Source organism: Streptopelia decaocto (genome assembly GCF_964273445.1).
Source record: "Streptopelia decaocto genome assembly, chromosome: 3".
Lineage (NCBI taxonomy): Eukaryota > Metazoa > Chordata > Aves > Columbiformes > Columbidae > Streptopelia > Streptopelia decaocto.
In genome coordinates this window covers 96,305,997-96,328,900 of record NC_138656.1, presented here as the reverse complement: position 1 = coordinate 96,328,900, position 22,904 = coordinate 96,305,997, and the positions used below count along the sequence as shown (strand labels likewise).

General features: G+C 39.8%; 1 protein-coding gene across 12 annotated transcripts in view; it reads right to left on the bottom strand.

Annotated features, from left to right (window-relative positions):
* Window positions 1–718: 718 nt before the first annotated feature.
* CILK1 (ciliogenesis associated kinase 1) overlaps window positions 719–22,904 on the bottom strand; it is a 26,068-nt gene continuing 3,882 nt past the window's right edge. For 3 of the 12 annotated variants that reach the window (XM_082049568.1, XM_082049565.1, XM_082049566.1), the window contains exons 2-14: window positions 20,765–21,014; window positions 18,845–18,899; window positions 17,183–17,304; window positions 15,182–15,261; window positions 14,345–14,477; window positions 13,695–13,866; window positions 12,968–13,135; window positions 10,222–10,518; window positions 8,934–9,124; window positions 8,211–8,362; window positions 6,689–6,817; window positions 4,788–4,901; window positions 719–4,327 (exon numbers count right to left, since the gene is read on the bottom strand). In XM_082049568.1, coding sequence (XP_081905694.1) covers window positions 4,173–4,327; window positions 4,788–4,901; window positions 6,689–6,817; window positions 8,211–8,362; window positions 8,934–9,124; window positions 10,222–10,518; window positions 12,968–13,135; window positions 13,695–13,866; window positions 14,345–14,477; window positions 15,182–15,261; window positions 17,183–17,304; window positions 18,845–18,899; window positions 20,765–20,865 — 1,869 coding nt within the window. In that variant the 5' untranslated portion in view covers window positions 20,866–21,014 and the 3' untranslated portion in view covers window positions 719–4,172. Of the gene's footprint in view, window positions 4,328–4,787; window positions 4,902–5,274; window positions 5,471–6,069; window positions 6,095–6,688; window positions 6,818–8,210; window positions 8,363–8,933; window positions 9,125–10,221; window positions 10,519–12,967; window positions 13,136–13,694; window positions 13,867–14,344; window positions 14,478–15,181; window positions 15,262–17,182; window positions 17,305–18,844; window positions 18,900–20,764; window positions 21,108–22,904 lie in introns of those variants that run through there. The other 9 variants (XM_082049572.1, XM_082049570.1, XM_082049573.1 and 6 more) reach the window with 6 other exon arrangements.

The following is a 22,904-nucleotide window of genomic DNA, read 5'->3' as shown; positions in this document are numbered from 1 at the left end:
CTAACTGCCTGGGAGAAGAGATCAATCCCCACCTGGCTATAACTTCCCTTCAGGTAGTTATAGAGAGTGATGAGGTCACCTCTAAGCCTCCTCTTCTCCAGACTAAACAACCCCAGCTCCCTCAGCCTCTCCCCATAGGTCTTATGCTCAAGTCCCTTCACCAGTCGTGTTGCTCTTCTCTGGACCTGCTCCAGCACTTCAATGTCTTTCCTGAACTGAGGGGCCCAGAACTGAACACAGTACTCCAGGTGTGGCCTCACCAATGCAGAGTACAGGGGAAGGATCACTTCCGTTGACACAAGACACTAAAGATTAGAATAGAATAGATTTCAGTTGGACTAGACCTACAATGGCCATCTAGCCCAACTGCCTGTCCTTCAGAGGTGTTACGCATCTTCAGTTTGATTCAGCACTGCAGTCAGTTTGGTGCTCAGATGTCAACTCCTCTGAAACTGCCAGTTTCACACGAAGCTCATGGTGTAGTGCGGACACTACATGCTTAGACTCAAACCACACGGGCCACAAACCTGCAGAAAGAGCACAGCTGCCAGGAGGCAGTACCCCTCCCACAGGGCACCACAAGTAAGGCTTATTTAAAAAAAAGCAAAACAAAACCAATCAAAACCCCAACACCCCACAATTAAAGAAAGAAAGAAAGAAACAAAAGCAAAACTGAAGTTCTCTTATTATAAAAGATCTAGACTCCACTCAGTCAATATTTCTTTGAGAGTAACTTTATTCTGGAAAGGAGACAACACAGAAGGAATGAAACAAATATTTATAATGTTTTTGAACAAAAGCACTGAACAAACAAGAACCATTATTTCTTCAACAACTTACTCCACCCTCTCCTTCCACATTAGTTCAAAAACATCCTTTCAATATGTTTTCTTCCTCACATTATGGAACAAACTACTCATATCAACAGTCTTATTAGGTACAGAAATACCATGGAAGTGGGTTTTCTGGGGTGGTTTTTATTTTAATTAACATCATGGCACTTACACAAAACTTTTATGAAAATCTGGGTTACAAAGGTGAACGAGTCCCTTGTCAGGCTCCTTTATTTCCAACAGTCATTATTACATGTTATGCGTAAAAGCCTGAGAAAATGTAAACAGTAGGATTCTAAAAACATTTTGCATAAAGATGCTGCTAAATATTAAAACACAAAGTAGTATGTTACGTATGATAAATTCTCAGATATGCTGCCTGTCCAGCTTTCAGTATAATAAAGCCCTACATCTTTTCCGTATCTGTATTGCACACTGAGACAGCACAGTAAAATACATAGCTCAGTCTTTGCTCAAAAATAACTTTCCAACTTCAGTAGGAATTTGCGTGAGTAAAGGCTACGAGACTGCTGCCGTTATACTTGTACTCAGCAATTCTTCTGTCCCACTAAATTAAAACTAGCAGAGGTGATTCTGAATATCAAGATTATTAGCTTTTTTTCCTAAAGGTAGGCTTTAATTCAGGAAAGCAGGAGATATGCGAAAAAAAAGTACTACTTCTTTTTCTAATCTTTTTGCCAGACTGACCAAAACCTGAATGCTGTGGTCAAGAAAATCACTGCAGGGCTGAAAATGGCTGAGAACTTTAAACACATGGAGTAGTCCCCATCCTTAGCAGAGAGATCCAGGCATCTCCAGAGGGCTGGCAAGTTCTCAGGCGAGCTGAATTTCTCTCAAGATGATTCTCACTCACCACTCGTTGACAGCGTCAGCTCACAAGAAAGGAGCTCACACTTCGGTACGTGCCGTTAAGTAGGACCAATCCAAGCCCCAGCAGCCTGTTCTAGTGACTTGTCAATCTCTTGCTTTCACTAGTAGGAATTAAGTATATGGAACATACTGGTTAAATTGCCTACTTAGGTCTAGGGATACTTAGGACAAGCTCAGGTTGTTCCCTCTTGAGACCAATAATTCAGTGATAAAATAAATTAAATGATATTAAATGATATCTAGACATAAATACTGATATTTTCCCCAAGGGAAAAAACTATCTTTCCAGTTCTAACACAAATATACCTATCATCTCCCCTTCTGCTCACGCAAAGATACCATCACTATGTGCTTTAGAAATTGAATGGCTGTTTTAAGTTCACTGTGACACACTAGCACTGCCGCTTTGGAAGCAGTTAGATGTGGAGTTCATACTTCCTATGAACAAAAAACTGGGGTGGCTGGACACGTTAACATGCCCTTGGCATCTGTAAGTCTTGTATGCATACTTCTCTTTAATGCATAGACCCTTCTGCTCCCTTTTTGTCTTCTTCTGTGGACTGAGTCCATAAAGTCCAACAGCTACCAGTGGTCCTCACAGCTCCCTGTAGCACAGAGCCAGCAGCCTGCTCTGGGGTACAGCTTCCTCCAAGTCCCACACATTCTCCATGGGAGGACTGGAAAGGCCAGCATGAGTTACCCATCTCCAGTCCCCAGCAGCTGCCCATCGTGGGAGCAGGCAGACCCCACAGGCAGGGTCTCGCTGACACACTTGCCCTTTACCTCCTTCAAAAGGCCCGGGTGCTGAGAACTATACCTGCCCTGATCCCGTCAGACTGGATCTAAGTCTCATAAATACAAGATTTGCCTGATCTGTTCACACAATGAGGTCAGAAGGTGAGCATCTCTGCACACATCTGCGGGAAGCTGCACTTTCACAGCAGGCTGCAGCTTTGGCAGTACTGGTCTAAACTACAGCGATAAAAGATGCTCTCCCACCACACTGTACTGTTTTATCTTCCTTCTGTGGAAGGAGGTGCAGGAACACCCAAATGCTGTTTCTGATCTACATCAGTCTTTTGCTGATGGCTGGACTCTAGTACAACTTTCCCGTGCAGAATAAAACCAAAATAAGGGGCCATTTTCTTTTCTCTGCAATCTGATAATTCATCTTCTCTTATAAACCGAGTTAAACTGCTCCTCAAAGAGCTGCATCCGCTTCTGTGAAATCAACCACAAATTCACAATGTTTTTTAGCAGGACCAGGTAAAGTCCCACTTTTCCCAGTAGAGCCTGGGGGACTAACTTACAGAAGCTGACTTGCTCTTCACAGTGTGAGTAAAGATGTACTGAAGTAAGCTGAAACTGACTCATTTCCTCTGCATTTTTTTTTCCAAAAATGATTTAAAGCAGTGATGAAAATTAAGTCAGCTACACAGATACTGTTTTCTTAAACTCTGCTGCTAGTGTATTGTATCACTAATATGTTGTTACTTTGAAACCAGATTTATAATTGTTAATACTGTTTCAAATATGTCTTCAGATCTCATATTCCTAACAACAAAGCAGCAGCAGAATCTGATTTTTCTCTTTAGACATCATTAGAATATTTAAATTAATTTAACAGAGGTAGGTCTGCATTCTGTTTCCTAGCAAACAATGCCAAGAAGCAACTTTGAAGCGGAAAAAAGAGCGCTGTGTCAGAAAACAGATCTACAGAAGGGTATTCACCCTTCACCAAACAAGAAGACTCCCCGAATTTGGTAAAAGCAAAAGAATGGAGCTGGAAAGCTGGACAGCAGTCCAACAAAAACCTGGTAAAGGCAAAAATAAATAAATTTTAAAAAAAGCTTCCCACCAACTTTCAGCAATCAGTGTCTGCAAAGGAGAGTTTCAGCTGCTGGTCACTCATTCCTTTGATGTCAGTACAAAGCAAATGAGTACAGGACAACAGAAGCTTGGCATCAAGACGTGGCATCACTGAAATTATACAGACTCATTTAGCACGTAAAATTCAGAAAATGTGTAGTGAATGCCCCTTCCTCGGTACTTCTCTTCCACTGCAATATTGCACCACTTCACTTTTTTAATCCACTTTTATAAAAAAGTTAAATCTAATAAAGGAAAATTTAATTTTAAAAAAAGTTTGATATAAAAATTTCTCATATAAAAATGCCAAACCCCCTAAGCCATATATACAAAATGTATCAGATTTATGAAAATAACTGGACCCAATTATATAACAAAACAATTTTATACAAAAAGGTACAAGATTGCATTCAAATTAATACAAATAAAAGTAAAATAAAAAAACCCTTCAAAATGTCTCACTCATATAAGATCTGTTTCTTTTAAATATACAGGTACACAAAACAGTATATCAAATTGTCTCATGTTATCCATCATTTGATGGGAAACATGCACTAGTTCGGAGAGTATTTCCGCATATCACCGGTGAGCACCATACTTTGCAGACCAGTCAACGCGCCCATGGATCGGGTGAGCTGGTGGTGGGAGAGGCATCAACCTCGGGGTGCTTTTGGTAGGTGAATTGAATGATGGCCGTCCAAGATGTGGTCTTATTGACTTCAGAGCAGTATAATCTAATGGATAAAAGAAAATGCTATGAGATAAAGGTTCAGTGAGTAGCTGACTACACTGATCAGCAACCAGATGCACGTCCATGTCCTTATTTCTTCAGGTAATAAGCCTCCTTTTTAAATAGAATTTGCTGATGGGAAACAATAGTGTGGATCCAATCCCTGAAACCTTATCAGACAAGGAGTATTTATATCACTGATTTGATAACCATGAATTCTGTGCCAGCTCTCACACCAACCTCTAGGTCCCATTGAAATATGCTGTGGATGAAACCACATATTTCATAAACAAAGTAAAAATAAATGAAGTCCTTCTTCATATGAAGTACTGCAAGGTGACTAGCTGTAGTTCCAGTCAAATATTTACAAATAAAGTAAAGCAAAGACGTGGTTCAGTGCTGTGGATATACAGCATTACTGGAGTAATGAGTAAGGTACAAGACAACTTTGGTACCGTACTTACTAGAAGACGGATCCACAACTGGTGCTAACTGAACCCTCTGCCCAGCAGAGCCGACCTCCTTCTTCAGAAATGAAGGGACACAAGCACTAGTTAGACCGCTCGATCCTACAGGCCCTGAAAGAAACAGCAAGGAACACTTGAGCTCAACCCAAGGGATCTCCCGTATTATCAATAAATGGCAAAAGTGTGCATGGATGGGTCATACTCAAAATCAAGCTTGACCATGGACTGATGAAAACAAGAACTTTGCTGAAAACACTAGAAATCCACAGATCCTACACATGCCTGCATTCAGGAGGCTGTCAGCACCAGACTGTGTTACAGATGAACGGAAACAGGTACAAATCACACTCCTAGAAGGACAATTTCCATTTCTACCTGAAAACTCAGATTTTTTTCAAGGTTTCTCAAAGTTTTCAAAACGTAGCATCTCAGTTGGAATTATTTTGTCTGACTTTCACCAACTGCATCCTATATGTATACTCACGCCTGATTTCTGTGCAGTGAGTCTGGGGCTCTGGTGCCACACAAAGCTCTTACTGAAGCCAATGAGAGTGCAATTTAATAAACTGGGACAGGTGCATGCTCCAAATTTGGAAAGTCAGCTACAAAACTTGTCCCTAGGATGAGCAGGAACAGATCTGACTGACCCGTAGGATAAGCTGTAGAATAAGCTGTAGAAACTGGAACAAAAAACAGTCTAGAGTCATAGTGCACATGGACACTAAACACGTCAGCATGCACAGATCGGGCCCATGGCACATAGGCCTATAATGCACAAGAGCAGTAGAGCAGTAGCAAAGCATATTGTGGGAAATTATGGTATTAAGTACAAAAGGGAAAAACTTAATTATATCTTATGCAGCTACAAAAGCAGCAAAAACTTGCAGAAGAGCCAGGAAGGAGACGTGCTACGTATGTAAGGTTCTCATGTAGTTTAGCCATTTACAATATCTTCCCATCTTGAATATTTAAAGAACAATTTTCTGAATAAATTACATGCAAAATCTTAAGTCTTTATTTTTTAAAGGCCCGAAATGCTTATTGGGGCCAAGATTCAACAGAAATTTTCCCAATCAAACATTTTTATAACAACATATACAAAACAAGTACTTCACTGCAGAACTGTAACATCACATGAAAACCTGAAGCCAAGGAAGACTTATAGAGGGAATACATAGATATGATCTAGAAACATCAACATGTTTAAGTATATCTGGTAAAACCTAATGTGAAAATCAACAAATTAATGACTTCAAATCAAATAACAGGGATTAAATACCTGAAATACCAAATGCCCCAAAAACCTGAAGAAGAAAAATTGAAGAGTTTTGCTTTTTTTCAAATCTACAATTATTCCACTATTTTAAACAGCATCCATTGAAAAACATGATGAGAGATTATTTTATTTGCTTTATTCACATAACAAGAGTGGTGTGTATAGCTAGCTCAGTTTAGATCAGCTTCCTCCTCTACGACTATTTATATACCAGCTGGCCTAAAACAATTTGGGAACCTGAAAATATGACTTACAAGAACAGATGAGGGAAATTGCAGGTGAGATGAAGTATTTCAGGTTGAACAGACCTAAGCTATCCATCCTTCTCCGCATGTGGTACTTCATAGACTCATAGAATCATTTTGGTTGGAAGAGACCCTCAGGATCAAATCAGACTTTTGGGGACTCATTACAAGAAATTACTGGGTCTCCGTTTAAGGTAGTCTCCAAATCAAAGGAACAGTGCTCATAAACTGATTTCAACAGAAATAACAGATACTGTTAGCAAATATCTTCAGAACCAACAATGTATTATAAATAGGTGAACATAAAATAGAGCTGTCTGGAATTGCAGAGATATCACCCATTATCTTTTCTCAGAGTGTTAAGCACAGCTTCTTACCTGAATTCATCCTGTTAATACTACCTCCCAAAGCAGAAGTTTTCCCAGGCAAGCTAGAACTGGGCCAGGCATTCGATGGAACAGACTCTTTGTTTGAAGTGGAGCCTGTGCTATTCCTTGTGCTTATTCCTATTGCAAAAATGCAAAAACAACCATGCTGAAATCTGCTACACAGGCTTGCATTAATTTCATCTGATGCACAGTCTTAGAGCAGTTGTGCAGTTCAGTGAACTGAACCAAAACCTTTCCACTCTAACATGCCCCTGGGTTACAGCCCATCCTCTCACATGGGAAAGCTATGCTGAAGCATAGGCCCTGTTCCTGCAAAGATAATGGTGTAAATAGTTCCACTGGTGTCAATGGCTGCTCTATGCCAGGGAACAGAACCCTTACATTGAGACCACAAATACTTTCAAGTCACAGAAGATGAACATTGCTACGTAAATGAAATCTATGCTTCATATCAAACACAACATTTTACAGCTTTTAGCCTAACAGTGGCAAGATAACCTGAGAGTAAATAATGGTAATTACATTTCCCACAGTACTGTACTTGTCTTTGGTGCATCTATTGAAACCACAGATTGTGCAAACAGTTTGCAGTAGAGTTCATATGTTGCATATTATTTGTATTTAATATACATTCCATATTTCAGCAGGGTGTCTAACATGCAAGGATGCAATTACAATTTATGTAAAGCAAAGGCAGGCTTGGGATCAATGTGTTTTACAGCCTCCTCTAGTAACACAACTCTTGGCTATCAAAGCTCTACTTAAGCAGTAATCCAATTTGAAAGTCATTGAACTTAATTGTTTCAAGAGAAAAGATAGAGTTTACCATCACGATACCTTCTAGTGTTAATTTTCAAGTACTAGTACTACTAGTTAACAAACAGCTAACACTGCCTTTATAAGCAGAAAAGACGATTCATTTATATCCAGCTTCTTTTAAAATACAGGCAGGCACGCTGCCCACCTCCTGTACTTCTTCCTGTCCTACTGCTTGTCTCAGTATAGCAAAGGTTAACATGAAGACAGGCGCATGGTTCCTCTAGAGAAACAGAGATTTGCATTCTCTTTAACTCCAAGCTACAAGCAAAGCATATTCCCACTATTAGTCAGCTTCTGTTGCTCATGGCATTATACACTCATGAGGTAAACCTAGGGCACTTCCTTTTCCAGTCTAGGAGACCAGTCTTTTCCTTCTTGGGAAAATGGAATAGCTTGGCACGTTAACAGACATTTTCTAACACACTTTAAAGTACAAGACAGTATCCAGCAGGACGAAGTACCAACCATCCCATTCCTTCTTGCAAGCAGGATTTATCTCAGTTGCTAGACTGCTGGAATGTAGTTTCTCTCATGGCCATCTACATTAGTAAAGCTCTTCCTCTCTTCATCTTCTTTATGCAGTATCCTCCCCCACTGCAAGCTCAAAGGATAAAGCCTAGTGTACCAATGACTATTTCATACTACTGCTGGAATTAACAGAAAGAAGAAGAAATAAGTATTTTTTACTAACCAGGTAGATACCTAGAATGTCTCAAGTAGTGTTGCTTTGCTGCAGAAACTCGCAGTGTGGGAGTGTCCTGCCGTGGAAACGTCACGTGGGAAGGTGCGCTGCTGCCGGAGCCTACAGCATCTGAAGGCTTCAAGTCCAAAATGCTTTCAAATCTATAACACAAAAATTGCTACACTTAGTCCAATTCTTACAGTGCATGTTTATCTGCAGTTGGCCTTCTCATCTCCAGGAATCATTCCCTCATATTGTGTTTGCTAAAGCATAAACACACGGACAACAGGGAATATTTTCGGCCTGAAGCCATACCAGTGCCTTGAAAATCAGATTTGTGCTTCTAGTTCCCTTATATATTGCTTTTAAAGTTTTTATAAATCAACCAGTAAGTTTTTCTCTGTTGTGTATGACCCTCAGAAACTGTAGCTTAGAGTCACCCAAAACAGTGCACATGCATCGAATACATCAAAATGGTTCATATGTGAAATAGAAAGTATATATTCAAAGATTAACTTGGGAAGACTTAAGCTAAGCATCATTTTCAGTGGGGAAAAATGAACAAGGAATTGTATAGAAGGGCGCACTGTCCACCAAAATAGGTTTGCAATTCAAAGATCAGCACGCAACAAGCAGCCAAGGCAAAGACTAATGAACAACATTACGAAAAAAGAAACAAAGCCTAAGGAAATATGTCCAAATAGCACACAAACATAAAAGAAACCAACTCACCTACAAATAGTTTCATCACTCTGCTTCTTCTTGTTTTTCAGGTCTGTCCTCATGATGGAAGAGCTGAAATCAAGGTCTTCCAAGTCATCCCAGTCTTCAGAACTCTTCACCGTTCTGGCAAGATGTCCCCATCTTCGCCTAGTTTTTGGTTTAAGTTCACCATTTATATTCTCGGTCCCAGCAGATGTTTTCTGTTATGAAGATTGAAAAGAAACAAACCCATGTGTTTACATCACAAACCAGGTGCCAGGAACAAAGACAACTTTTTTAGCCTAACAGTGTTTTCCCCCTCAAAGAGTGACAGTGGTAGTTAAGTTTTAACAACAGAATCCTAATCTTTCATTAAACATGGTAAAAACACAATCTGTAGCCTGTAGACATTATTACATACCTTCTGCATTTCATCCTTTAATAAAGCATCTCGCACTGACAGAAGAAAAAATCTCTTAGGTCTCAATTCCAATTCTATTTACGTTTCACTATAAACCTCCTAAACAATTAGCTCATGCTCAATTTTTATTTCTTGATTCATCTTGGGAGTACAAAACTGCAGGTATGTTCATGTTTCCACAAGCCTGTACCTAGATACTTAACAAAACATCTTTCTTGAGGGACAGTGCTGGTACAAATTTGTGCCTCTCATCTATTTAAGCTCATCAGTACATTTTAACCTTGCACAACTCTGTATATGGCCAGTGCAGACCCTGCTTCAGACCGATCTATTAGCAGCAGTATTCACAGTCTGCTCTCATCATCATGAGTCCAGTCTCCTTGTAAAATCAACAGAAAAGGTAGCTTCTGCTGACAGAAGAATCTGTTGTTTTCCATGGCCAGTACAGAAGCCCAAAGGGACTATTATTCTCAGTTACAGAAACTGGATGCCTTAAGTGGATGAAGGCAATAGCTTCCCTACCTCTCATTTCAACACACTTTAGCTTAATACTTTGCTCTCTGGCATCAGTCTCATTAATATTCTGACCACTGTACATCCTTTTTGCTTGTATGAAATCACAGTGTCATCCTTTAAGTGGTGCTTTACAACATAAGTAAGCATAAAATGGCTTTGAAATGAGAAAATGACTTGCTTGCTTTACAGCAATTTGATTTAGATTCCAACAGAGTAACTTCCCATTTCTAGCAGAAAGTTGTAAACTATTCTTTATTCCCATTTCATGTCCTTTTAGTAAAGTATCAGAATCTCATGAAAGAGAACAAGAAAAAGAAACACAATTAAGGAAAAAGCAGTCAGTATATCAGGAAGCATATCTTAAGCTAGGTAGGCCTTTACCTGCTGAGGAACCTTATTGTGAATTGCAGGCAGAAGAACCTGGTTAGACTTATCTTCCTGTAAGTAGTTACTGTGCTCGGCCCCCATGTTGTCCGTCTTATATGGGTACACCAAGTGCTGAGAAGACTGGTTTTGTTGAAAAGGCCTTGATGAAATGCGGGCATGAGGTTTCGGAGGGGGTTGTGCTGGAGGTACAGGCTTAATATGCAGAGATGATTTATTATGCAGTTCCTTTTGTTTCCCGAGTTCCTGAACACCCAGGGCATGCCCAACCTGGAAGTACTGATATCGAAGTGCCTAAAACACAATTAAGATGTTAGGATCCACCTTAGGAAAACAAAGTTTTTAACTTACCCTACCCTTGTTTAACAGTATGAATTTAATTCCCTTTTTATCTGGGGTGGGAAACAGCAGAAGACCCATCTCTCAACACCAGATTCTAGTGAGTACAATCCATGTCAGAATAATGCTGCAACAGTAAGGTTTCAACAGATACCATGTTATCAAATCCTCTGTGGACTTCTACAAAAGGAAGAGGTTCTGCAGAAGCAAGACAACCATGTAAATGGTACCCAGCAGCATGTTTCATTATGTGCTGTCTCTTCATGTGTGTCTGTGTGTACATGTGCAAACACATGCACACCTGTCATCATAGATTCAGCCATCAAGACTTGAATGACTCCAGAGACACCCCATCTCTTCCAGTTTCCAATTCCAAGAGTGAATCAAGCGAAAGAAATAAAACCCTTATGAAAAACAGCCTCTCTCTTCTTCAGAAGACATGTTGGTAGAAATATCTTTATCCTGCCTTACAAGTAATTAAGGAGTTGTCAATAAAGGCAATTAATCTCTGCCCATCCTGATGTTTCAGGTCTACTCGTCTTCCCAAAGACTTTTCACTGAAAAATAAGCTTCTACAAGCTCAGAATCCTCAACATATTTGCACCTTACTGTAAAATATTTGTTAATGGCTCTTAATACCAAGCTATAGTAAATATTTTTTGCTTTTCATTACGTTTGAGAGTTCTCCATCTATTTTACTTTGTAACTGTTTTAATTAGCTTTAAAACTTTTTATTACAATTTGTACTGAAGGTCTGATCTAATCACAAAGCTTCAGCTATGGTTTTACTGCAGTCAAGTCAGATTTGAACCTAGAATGACATCTGGTTTTCAAAAGGTTCCCTGTTCATTTCATTAGCTGGGTACCACCACTACAGTACTGATATCTGAAATCAGTGGCAACTGTCAACATCAACTGGTCCCATTGTATGTGCAATACTGTTACTTGGGCTATGCTCATGTACAGGATGTTGGGACATATCCACAGGGCAACTGAGCTGAGCGTGCCCTGCAAACTGCCTTGCATAAGCCAGCTTTATCCAGGCAATGCTGGGCTGGATGAGCAGCCAAAGAGGTGGACTGAACGCTGGCGGAACGGCCAGGCCCAGAGGGTGGCAATCAGTGGAAGAAAATCTGTCTGGAGGCCAGCAGGTATCAGCGTACCACAGAAGTCAATATTGGAGCAAATACTGTTCAACATCTCCATTAATGATGGTGATGCAGAGTGCACCCTCAGCAAGTTTGCTGATGACACAAAACTGGAAGTAGTGGCTGATACAGCAGAGGGTTGTGCTGCCATCCAGAGGGACTTCGACAGGCTAGAGAAAAGGGGCTGCCAGGAACCTCATCAAGTTCAACATGGAGAAAGAGCAAGTCCTGCACCTGGGGAGGAACAATCTCATGCATCAGAACATGCTGGGGTCAACCACCTGGAAAGCACCTTGGCAGAAAAGGACCTGCTAGACACCAAGTTGAACAGGAGCTACCAATATTCCCCTGCTGCAAATAAGACTAATGGTATCCTGGGCTGCACAAGCAAAAGTGTTGCCAACAAGTCAAGGGTGGTGATCCTTCCCCTCTGCTCAGGAGTGGTGAGGCCACACCTGAAGTGCTGTGTCCAGTTGCAGCCTCCCCAGCAAAAGAAAGAGATGGACATAATGGGGAGTCCAGTGAAGGGCCACAAAGACAATTAAGGGATCAAAGCATCTCACATATGAGGAAAGATTTAAGTGAGCTTGGACTGTTCAGCCTGAAGAACAGAAGGTGAAGGGGGATCTTATCAAGGTATGTAAATACCTGAAGGGCAGGTGCAAAGAACATGGAGCCAGGCTCTCTTCAGTGGTGCCCACTGCCAGGAGAAGAGGCAACAGGCACAAACTGAAACACAGGAGATTCTCTCTGAACATCAGTAAACAGGTTTTTGCTCTGTGAGGGTGACTGGGCACTGACACAGGTTGCTGAGGGCACGGGGGTTGGACCAGGTGACCTTCAGAGGCTCCTTCCAACCTTCACCATTCTGTGATTCTATGGCACATAGCAACAGAATCACAGAATGCCCTGAGTGGGAGAAAGAATGGCATCACAGCCTTCCGCTATACATCCTGCCTTCACTCTGCTGCCATTCATAGTCATTGGATTACACTTAATTCAGGTGTACTTATATATGCTGCGGTCACACACGTGGCCACTCAGCACACACGCCATGCAGTTGATGCTACCTGCGAAAGACTGATTACTCTCTTTTAATTACTCTCCTTTGTCTTGCAAATTGTTCTTGGCTTCTGCTCTTCTCCCTTATAAGAACTGCACTCCTGAGCAACTGTTAGTTGACTGTCTATAAAAGGTGTCTTGTAGCGAAAGAAAGTGCACCATGCAGATGTGAGAAAAAGAAAACAAAACCAAACCTGACTAGCTGTTGGCCGCTTTTTGGGGTCCCACTGCAGCATGTCTCTCATGAGCTGCACTGCTTCACTGCTAGCATTAGGTATGAGGGTTTTTAGGTTGTTAGGCACACACTGAGGCCAGCGAAAATTCATGGAGGCTGAAAGTTGGTAGCCTTCAGGCCAGTCATTCTGGAAGAATAAGATTTTGAATTATAAAAACAGTTCAGCTGTAAAATACAGTGTCTAGGTACACTAGCGTATGGTCTCCTACCAGTAACAGATTATGTTCAGCTTGCTCTAAACTCTTAAAGATTTCACTAGTAATTTTCACCTCAATCCTCTGGTGAGAGGTAAGTCTTGCTTTGCATCTGACCAAGCCAAAGCCACAAAAGGAATCAGGACACAGAAGTATTGTCATGATTCCAATTTCTAGCCTCTTAAACCATAGGTTTATATGGAATATGCAAGAGAAAATGAAACTTACACCTAATGAAATCACAGTCTAATTACTTTTTTTGCTGTTCAGGGGTCTCTTTCTCCTCCCCTAAATGTCAAGTTTTATGGCAGAATTACATAGTGCTTATTTCACAGAAAATAAGTTTTAATTTAGTTTACTGTATCTGAGATGAATGCTGTATGGTAGCAGTAAGTGCTAAAATCGATTCTTTTTATGCTTACTGCTCTTGTGCTATTCTGTATTTTAGAACACTTGTAGTATTATTGCAGTGTGGAATGCCACTGTAGCTACCTTCTTTGGCGTCCCCAAGACTTGGCAAATTTTGAATATAGTATCAATTTCACTGGCGCCTGGGAAGAGAGGCCGCAGTGTGTAAACTTCTGCCATTATACAACCAACAGCCCAAATATCTATTGGAGAACTATAGCTGGTGGATCTCAGAAGGACTTCAGGAGCCCTGTACCTGTAAGAGAGAGAAAAAAAAAAAAAAAGAAAAGAAACAAATCCCAAAAATCCAACAATCAAAACAACTCAGACATATATGAAACCACTCAGCTCTTCATTCTTTGCTGCTAAGAGCAAATATCCCTTTAAAAATTCCTATTCTTTCCTATCCTATAGACAAGGTTTCATTTTTTTCTAGAATGCAGAATTAAAACCTACATAAACTCTTCTAAGCTCTCTAATGCCTTCCTGACACACAGCAATCCCAGCATGTCCCACCTGCCTTATCAGGTCCCTTCTCAGTTCCTGTGCTGCTGCTGCCATGTGTAAACTATCTTGCATTAACTGAAGCTTTTCAAATTATGCCGAGCTTAAATAAAAGTTTAATAAAGAGGAGGCATCAAAACTGGAACTACCTTCAGCACAAATGTAATACTTTACTTCTTCAAAGGCTTGATTATAAGTTTCACACAATGCAGGCAAATACCAGCACCTACCATCTGGTGGATACATAGTCGGTGTAGGGAGGTCTAGATCGAATTTCTCGAGCTAAGCCAAAATCTGCTATTTTCACAAGTTCCGGTCCCATGCAAAGGAGGTTTTCAGGTTTCAAGTCTCTGTGAAAGAACCCTAAAATTCAAATGAAATATTGATGTGCATTGCAATGTCAACTCTAGCTTTACAGGGCTCTGACTTCCAGGACTTTGGCCACTGATGATCACCCTGAGAGCTGACCAGCAACATACACTACAGGGTACTTAGCACGCAGAATTGCAGAGGGCAGCAAAACATGTTGAGGGAGTTATCATTAAAATAAGTAATTGTTTTTGTTAGTAAAGTGGGTCTTGTTACTACTGGCTGGTACACCAGCTTCAGCTTTTACCATTATTGCAAAAATTAGTTGGCATGCCATGCAATGAAATCTGTTTGTCACTCAGACTGTATTACTTTATCTTACAGAAAACATGCATTTTATTCTGGTATCTATGGGTACCTTGAGAAATGAGTAATTATCCCTTTATTCTAAATGTCATGGAACCACTAAATCAAGAAATGTCCCCATTAGGAGCAAATGAGTTTTAGAAAGTGGCCAGCTACCAGTTTGAGAAAGTAGAAATCTAGAGAAAAGGAACTAAGCAACCCCCCCAGATCAAAATATCAGGCAACTATAAAATATGGATATTTTCAGTAATCTGAATCTCTCATACACTGTCATTCTTTCGATCACTCCCTGTACTGAAATTAGTAATGTAACTGTTAGTGTACTCATTAAAAACTTACATAGACACTATCTTGCTCTAATTCAAAATGTTTACAGCTAAAACATAACCTACCATGCTTATGGATAAATGCAAGCCCTTGCAGGATCTGATACATAATATTCCTAACTGTAGACTCAGGAAAGAGTTTGTTTCTGTGGGATAAAAGGGAGAAAATAAATATTAATGATTAAGCTCACACATCAGCTTATACTATCTAATGAACCAAAGATAAAAGGTAACAATGACAATAAAACTGTCAGATGCATTTTAAGCACTCATATGTAGTTTATTTCTCCAACAAAATTTACTAGTATTTGCAGAACTGCCATATTACATTCTATTAAGACTATGTGACATCAAGCTGTGTGGGACAGTAAATCAAAAAATGAAAAAGAAAAAAAAATTGGCCAAATTGAACAAACCTTAACACGTACAGTTCATCAGGCACGCTCCTCAAGATAGCAAGGGTTCATGTTAATTTAGTGCTTTTCATGCACAGTTTCTTCTCTCCTCTCTTCTAATGCACATATAAGCCATACTTTTGACTTTACCTTGTTATTACCTAGCAGCTGTTGTGCTACTTCCTTCTCTGCTGTTATCTGAAAAACAGTCTCATCTGCTACTACTGAAAACAAGAGTTTCTTCTCATAATATTCAGGTGAGCAGATCAGCCATGGCAGGTGGTTTAATGACAGCCCCTCTTACCAGTTGCCCCTCCACATGCCAAAACAAAGTAGAGATGGGCTGGGATGGAAATCAGTGACTATTTTGCTCAGAAAGAGCCTAACAGTGAATAAAGAAGAAGGCTGGGGCCTTGTTCAATTTCCTGAGCTTGACTTCTCTCAAAAAAAACCCTGACCGTCACATATTTCAGAAGTGAGATCAGCTACTAGAGTCATATTTTCATATTTGCTTGCTTATTTTTTAAATTACAGCAGAAAGAGAGTCGTATTTCCTCTACAGTCCCTTCCAGCAAGACTGGCAATTTTAACTAAGACTTTAGCAAATAAATCTTATTCTTAAAGGTTTGACTTATACAATGACTAAGCCCAAGCCTAGCTACACTGTAGAGAATATGATGTGTAGCACACTTTTACAGACATCTGCCCTCTTTGTTTTCATAAGGAGGTCGGATATATCAAGCATTTCTAAGAAATTCCTAAAGATCATTGGTTTGTATGTTATGCACTCAAACTATTTTCTCACAGTTCATCATTTCATATAATTAAAAATCAGCATCCATAAATATGTACACAATTTAACTGAAGTTGTTCTATACCTGTGCATGCACAGTAAGTATTTTTATGCTTAAAAAGGTATTTTATGTAGTATTCAGAGATATAACAATAACATTACTGTGTTAAATCAAGTAAGATTGCTGTCATCTCCCAGGCTGATCCTATGGCCCATAAAGAGATAATGGCCTCTTCAGAGAACAATTCGAAGGAGGGAGCTATTTTGCCCTGAATTATCCTCTGGAGGATGCTATCACGGTCCAAAGGCTAAAATAAAGACTTTATTAATGCTCCAGCAAATATAAAAAAGCTAGACTTCATTGAGAATGGTGACAAATGAAATAAACAGTCTTTTGACATGTCAGTTCAAATTGCACGGAAAAAAAAATTCCTAGAACAAATCCAGAATTTGATCCCTCATGATTATCATTTCAGCCACTTTTTATTTATTCATTTATTTGAGGAAGGCATAAGAGAAGAGGTGGTGGTACCACCCTCTAATAGAAAAAGCATTGCTGGAACCTAAGAAATCAAAAGCTCTAGGTTCAACACCTCTTCAGCATGAGGGCTGTTACAAGTCCACAGTTCCTAACTCTCAGAAGAGTGCCCTACTTATGTGCCAGGCTAATCTGGGAAGAGACACTGGAAAATCTCACTGAATTGTTTGGGATATGCTCAAAGGTGACAGCCACAGCTTCTACTGTAGCACACAGCTTTAAGCCATAGTGATCTAAGCCTAAACAAATTATCCAAAGTCCTTGGAAAAGTAATAGGGGTGTTAGAAGCACATTACGCAAGTAATGAATTTATATCAGGAATGGGTTATGATGTTACATACCTTTCTTTCATTAACTGATAAAGATTTTCCTTCATGTATTCAAACACAAAATACAGATGATCATTTTCTCTGATAACTTCTTTCAGTTTTACTACATTGGCATGGTTTAATTTCTTCAAAGACTAGAAACAGAAAAGACAAACAGGATTTTACAAGGGTTTTACTCTAATGAAAAAAAAAACCAAACAACTATTTTGCTCATGCAGAATACTTGGCTCCAAAAACTCTTTACTATTTTAAATAATCAGACAGCTCTGAGAACAAAGATCAGATCTTCAAGCATTACCAGATGCACATATAGTATACGTATTAATTAAATGTGCTCATCATTCAAAAGCCAGCTATCTGGTATCATAGGAGGCACCAGAACAACTGCATTTGCTCTATAAGTAACTTTCTACTGGCAGAATCCACACTCTTCTTGTACTTGCACTGGCAATAGTCAGGTTAGACTCAGGAGAAAATATAACTCTGGAAATTCTCCCTTGGTATTGTGGATTAACCCTGGCGGGCAGCTGAGCTCGCTTATCCCACAGTGAGACGGGGGAGCGAATCAAAAAAGTAAAAGTGAGAAAACTCATGGATTGAAGTAAACACAGTTTAATAAGTAAAGCAAAAGCCACAGACACAAGCAAAGCAGAAGAAGGAATTCATTCACTGCTTCCCATCATCAGGCAGGTGTTCAGCAATCTCCAGGACAGCAGAGCTCCAACACACATAACGGTTACTTGGGAAGACAAACACTATCACCCTAAACATTTCCCCTTCCTCCTTCTTCCACCAGCTTTACATACTGAGCATGACATCATATGCTGTAGAGTATCCTTCTGGTGAGTTGGGGTCAGCTGCCCCAGCTCTGTCTCCTCCCAATTTCTTGTGCATACCCACCCAACTCACCGGTGGGGAAGCATGAGAAACAGGGAGGTCTGAGGTTGTGCAAGCACTGCTCAGCATAACTGAAACATCTCTGTGTTATCAACACTGTTGTGGTCACAAATCCAAAACACAGACCCCTACAAGCTGCTATGAAGAAAATTAACTCTATCCCAGCCTAAACCAGCATACTTGGGTCTTCATTCTCCCCCTTTTTAGATTTTCAGTGTATTCTGCGTTCATTCTTGCTGTAGCAACAGAGTACCAATATGTGGTACTATGAGAAAAGTGACTTAGGATTTCTGCATGTTTGCAACAGTGGTAGCAAACACTAGAAATAAAGGGAAGTTCTTAGAACATATCCCTAAAGCTTTGCTGGTGTCACAATTTCATGCTAAGTGTCTGCCCCCAAACCAAATATCCAGAAATAACTGCATATACAAAGGTTACTGCTGAGCAAAGGGCATGTGTTCTCAAGCCCTAAAAAACAAACACCAATTGACTTCAGGTTTTGTGATAGGAAAGCTCTCTCACCACTCACTGCAAGAACCAAGCAGCTCTCTACAACCACATGATTGTTTGTAAGACTACAGAACTTTAATAAGAATTTTTTGTGAGATTACAGTCGCCCCGTTCAAATACAAAGCCAGAAAACAGAACTGTAATACCATATGCCACAGCTCATGTTGGGGGGACTTTTTGATAAAAGGGGTGGAAATAATTTGATGTTACCCCAATATGTGACAGGGATTGTCTAATTTTAAGTCAATCACTGAATGGAACAAGTACCTTAACCTCTCGAAGGTTCATACACTCCTCCCAGGAATAAAACTTTCTCTTCATTCTACAATAGTAGAGGGAAAAAAAGCAATTAATACATGGTCAATATCAACCGGTCTTAGACCTGTAAGTCTCATTACATCTTAACAATTCAGTTCTTCCATCAAAAAATAAGGTATTATCTTCTTTGTCAAAGAACTTTAGATCTCTAGACAAGGTACACTCTAATAGAATTTAAAAGTGCTACCATTACACAGGATTGCCTTTTTTCATATATATATATATATATATATGTATATCTTGGTACAAAAATTTCAAAGCCTTTAACAAGTCAGGGTATGCTATTTTTCTTTCCAGGGTACAATGTGATGGAGTAGAGTCTAACTGTAAAGACAAGAAGGGTTACAACAGTTATGAACAACTCTGACTAAATATTGAAACAAATCTAACGAAGACCAAATTAAATCACTTCACTGTGTCTCTCATTTTATCATATTCTTCTTGCTCCCCTTATCTATATTTTGATTTCTCTGTAATTTCAATATCTTTCCCCTCTAAGTTGTATTTCTTCATTTTTCCGTGTTCACTGTTTCCCACGTTTCTCTCTCCCTCCCAAATCACATCTATCACGCCAACTGCTTTTTGAATTCTGCCTTTCAAGCTTCTCAGCAACTCAAACAGGAACAAATTTCTGTTTTGTTGTAAGCCAGAATATAACTCTGAACATAGTATTAGTGTGTAAAATATGGTCTTGTTTGTTCATATGCATTTTGATTACGACTCAGTTCTTTCATACATACATTAACTCTATGCTTTAGGACCAATAGGATGAAAGGTCACGTGTATACATGCACAAAGAGCACACATTAAACTTATAAAAATACCCAACTGCTTAGTGTCTGGATTTCGGAGGGAGTTATGCACCCTTTGAAGATCTGAGTCTTTGTTAGACATTAATAATAATTCAGTATTACTTATTATTGTAGCAAGTTTGTAATCACCTCTTATAATTGGAATAGTTTAAGAACTATAAGCCCTTCATTTCATGAAAGGGCCTGTACTATTTTTTTGTTTAAGCGGTGTTTTTGCAGTTACTGTCTTGTGCGTTCAGTCACCAGGCCATTTAAATTCTTAATAATGAATTGGCATTAACGTGTAAGCTAAGAGAGTATCATCTTCTGATTTGTTCTGAAATTTTTTGAGTTTATGCCATGCTGCAAAATGAAAATCAAAGGTGCCTCTGGCAAGGTTTCATACAGAAAAAATAGCCTCCGCACAGAGGACTTAGAAAGTTGCTAAAGCCAGCTATTGACTGTTCATACAAAACAGGATTGTACTGAAAGCTCTTTTGACCAGTATGTCGCTGGGTCATGGTCGGTATTTCAGGAAGGTGCCTGCAATGCTTTACAGCCATCTCTTACCAGAACTAGGACAAATAAGCCATTTACAAACTAAGGTCACTGCTGAAGCGGCAGAGAAAATACAGTGGCTTTCTTAAGGAATTTTAAGAAAATCTTAAGCTGAAAAGACTAACTTGTAATTGCATATAAACATAATGGAAAATGGGATTCATTATGTTAATTATCAGTGCGGTATTAACATTACACTGGAAATTAGACCATGAAACATATGTTTCATGTGAGGAGCAGGGAAGAGGCTGCAGATTCCAAAGCACCATTGCAGAACGCTTGTTTGACTGCACGTAGTAGCAAAGCACTGTTACAATAACCCGGTACATCTCACCCTCCTTATCTTATGCTGAGGCTCTGGAGAATATAAGGAACCTGAGCTTTGCATGCTGCCCCAATACAACTGCAAATACAAATGTGTGCAGTGTGAAGTACTCAAACTGGCATGACCAAGTGATGCAGACCATAGAATGGAAAAACCTGGACCATCCACTCTTCAGTAACAAATGAAAATACTTACTTTTTAATGGCTATTAGCTCTCCAGACTCAATGCTTCTCCCTAGGAGGACAGAGCCATAGGTCCCATCGCCAAGCTGTCTGATAGTTGTGTACCTATTCATGATGAGGATACTTTAGCTGCAAATGCATTTCAGTCCTTAGTGTTTCTTCTCCGAGTGTAACCAGTTCTTTCTGTGGCAGCATAAATATAGAGCACTCAGGACAGTGTGAACAGTTGCAGGAATCATGTTTTCAAGACTTAGCCTTTGGTCTGAAAGCACAGAACATAATCCATTTGATTTCTGTACCCTTCTAAGATTGCTTGCTTGCAGACTCTTCTCCTCCAAGAGACAGGCCCTGTAAGCTACAAACACACACCTGCCTTGGTTACCCACCCGAAAGAGTCAAGCCTGTATCTGGACGTAACTGGGTATGATCCCCAAATCCACTTTTACAGTCAAGCTAGAGGTACCTTACAGCAAGCCTGCAGGCAGCCCTAGCGGGAAAAACTACTACTGAAAGCAGAGGATAAAGTCTCACAGCTTAGAGAAAACAGTTTGCTATCAGAAAAATGAAGCATTCTAGGAGGGCATCTGCTCTACCCAAATTATCAGACACGTAAGTCATCACTCTCACAGGCCACACTGCCATCAGTTAAAACAATTTCCTGACTTTTCATAAGGTCCTATACTAGAGATACAGCCATATGTATTCCCTTAAATCTTCAGAGGAAGAATATTATATTCATGCCAGATAAGACCACATGTATTTCACTACAGTAGCTCTAAGCATGAATCAGTCGCTAGGAGTAGTGGATATATTATATCATCTGTCCAACCTTTTGTCCTGACACTGCAGGAACAATGGAATAGTGATAATAAAGAAAAAAAAAGTTCTTATTCCATCATTTAACCTAATTGCTGATAACATTTGCTACACTTCAGTTTAGAACAAATGTGGTCTATTCTATGTAAATTAATCATACATTTGGAATAAAATAGAATTACGCTGCAGTAAGAGTTTTGTCCCCACATTCTGTCTTTCACCAGTTCTAACAGGACAGCAATATCTTTGGTGGGTGACTTTTCCCTTTTTAACATGCATTTCAGCTACACTTCCACATTTTTTTAGCAGCCTTAAATCTCTCCTCCACCTCATTTCACGGAGACACATTACAGTTTTAAAAGTAATGGGATTATGTTGTTTGAACTCTGAACTGACATTAATGCAGAGCCACAATCCTGTGGGTACAAGATGTCATGAAGATCCTTTGTTTTCAGTCTTCTAAGCCCATTAGTCCCACTAACACAGCCTCAACAACAACAAAAACCCACAAGAACTAAGAAATGTGAGGTTAATATACCTTTTGTCTATTTTACACATCGTGTATGAAAAAGAAACAGCACGTCTCTAACACTATGAATAGACACTGAGTGATGGCTCAGACAGGCAGGAGGAATTGCCCTTTTGCAGTACCAGCTTCTCTCTACACGCTCTACAGAGAACCAGAATTGATCACCTTAAATTAGAGATCTAATCCCTCTTTTTGAACTACTCAGCAAGGAACACAGAGCCTGTCTTTGGCACTTTGGAGTACCAGTTTCTTTTTGGCTAGTTTTCAGGCTGTGCACCTGCCAAGCCAAGCTCAGGCAGTGTTCTGCATCCAGGCTGACAAGCTTTGGTTACTCCAGCTCGTCAATATCTGGATGGCAACTCAGAAGGCTCGGCCCCTACATCTTTATTCAGATCCTTGCTGAAAATTTCAAACAACAAAAAAGCCTTGCACAGTCTCCTAGCCCGAAAGTGTAATATTTTTTGGTATCCAAACAAATAATTTTATACAGTAACTTCAAAGAGAAACAGATGGGACTTGAGGATTTTTCAGCGCATACTCCTCTAATGACAGTGTTCCAAAATGGTAATCATAACAGATGGGAAGGTTTACAATTCACGGACCATTATGCTGTCCCTGGCTTACCATTCCCACATCCCTTTCCAGGGGACTGCAACTGCAGACTGGAGGAGAATCTTTGCCTCATATTTGATAACCACAGCAAACCAAAAGATGCATAACACGGCTGGAATGTGACATTGCTAGTAATCACCACCAACAGCTATCATGGCTGGATCATTTGTCTGATGTCTCTTCAACAGATGAAGT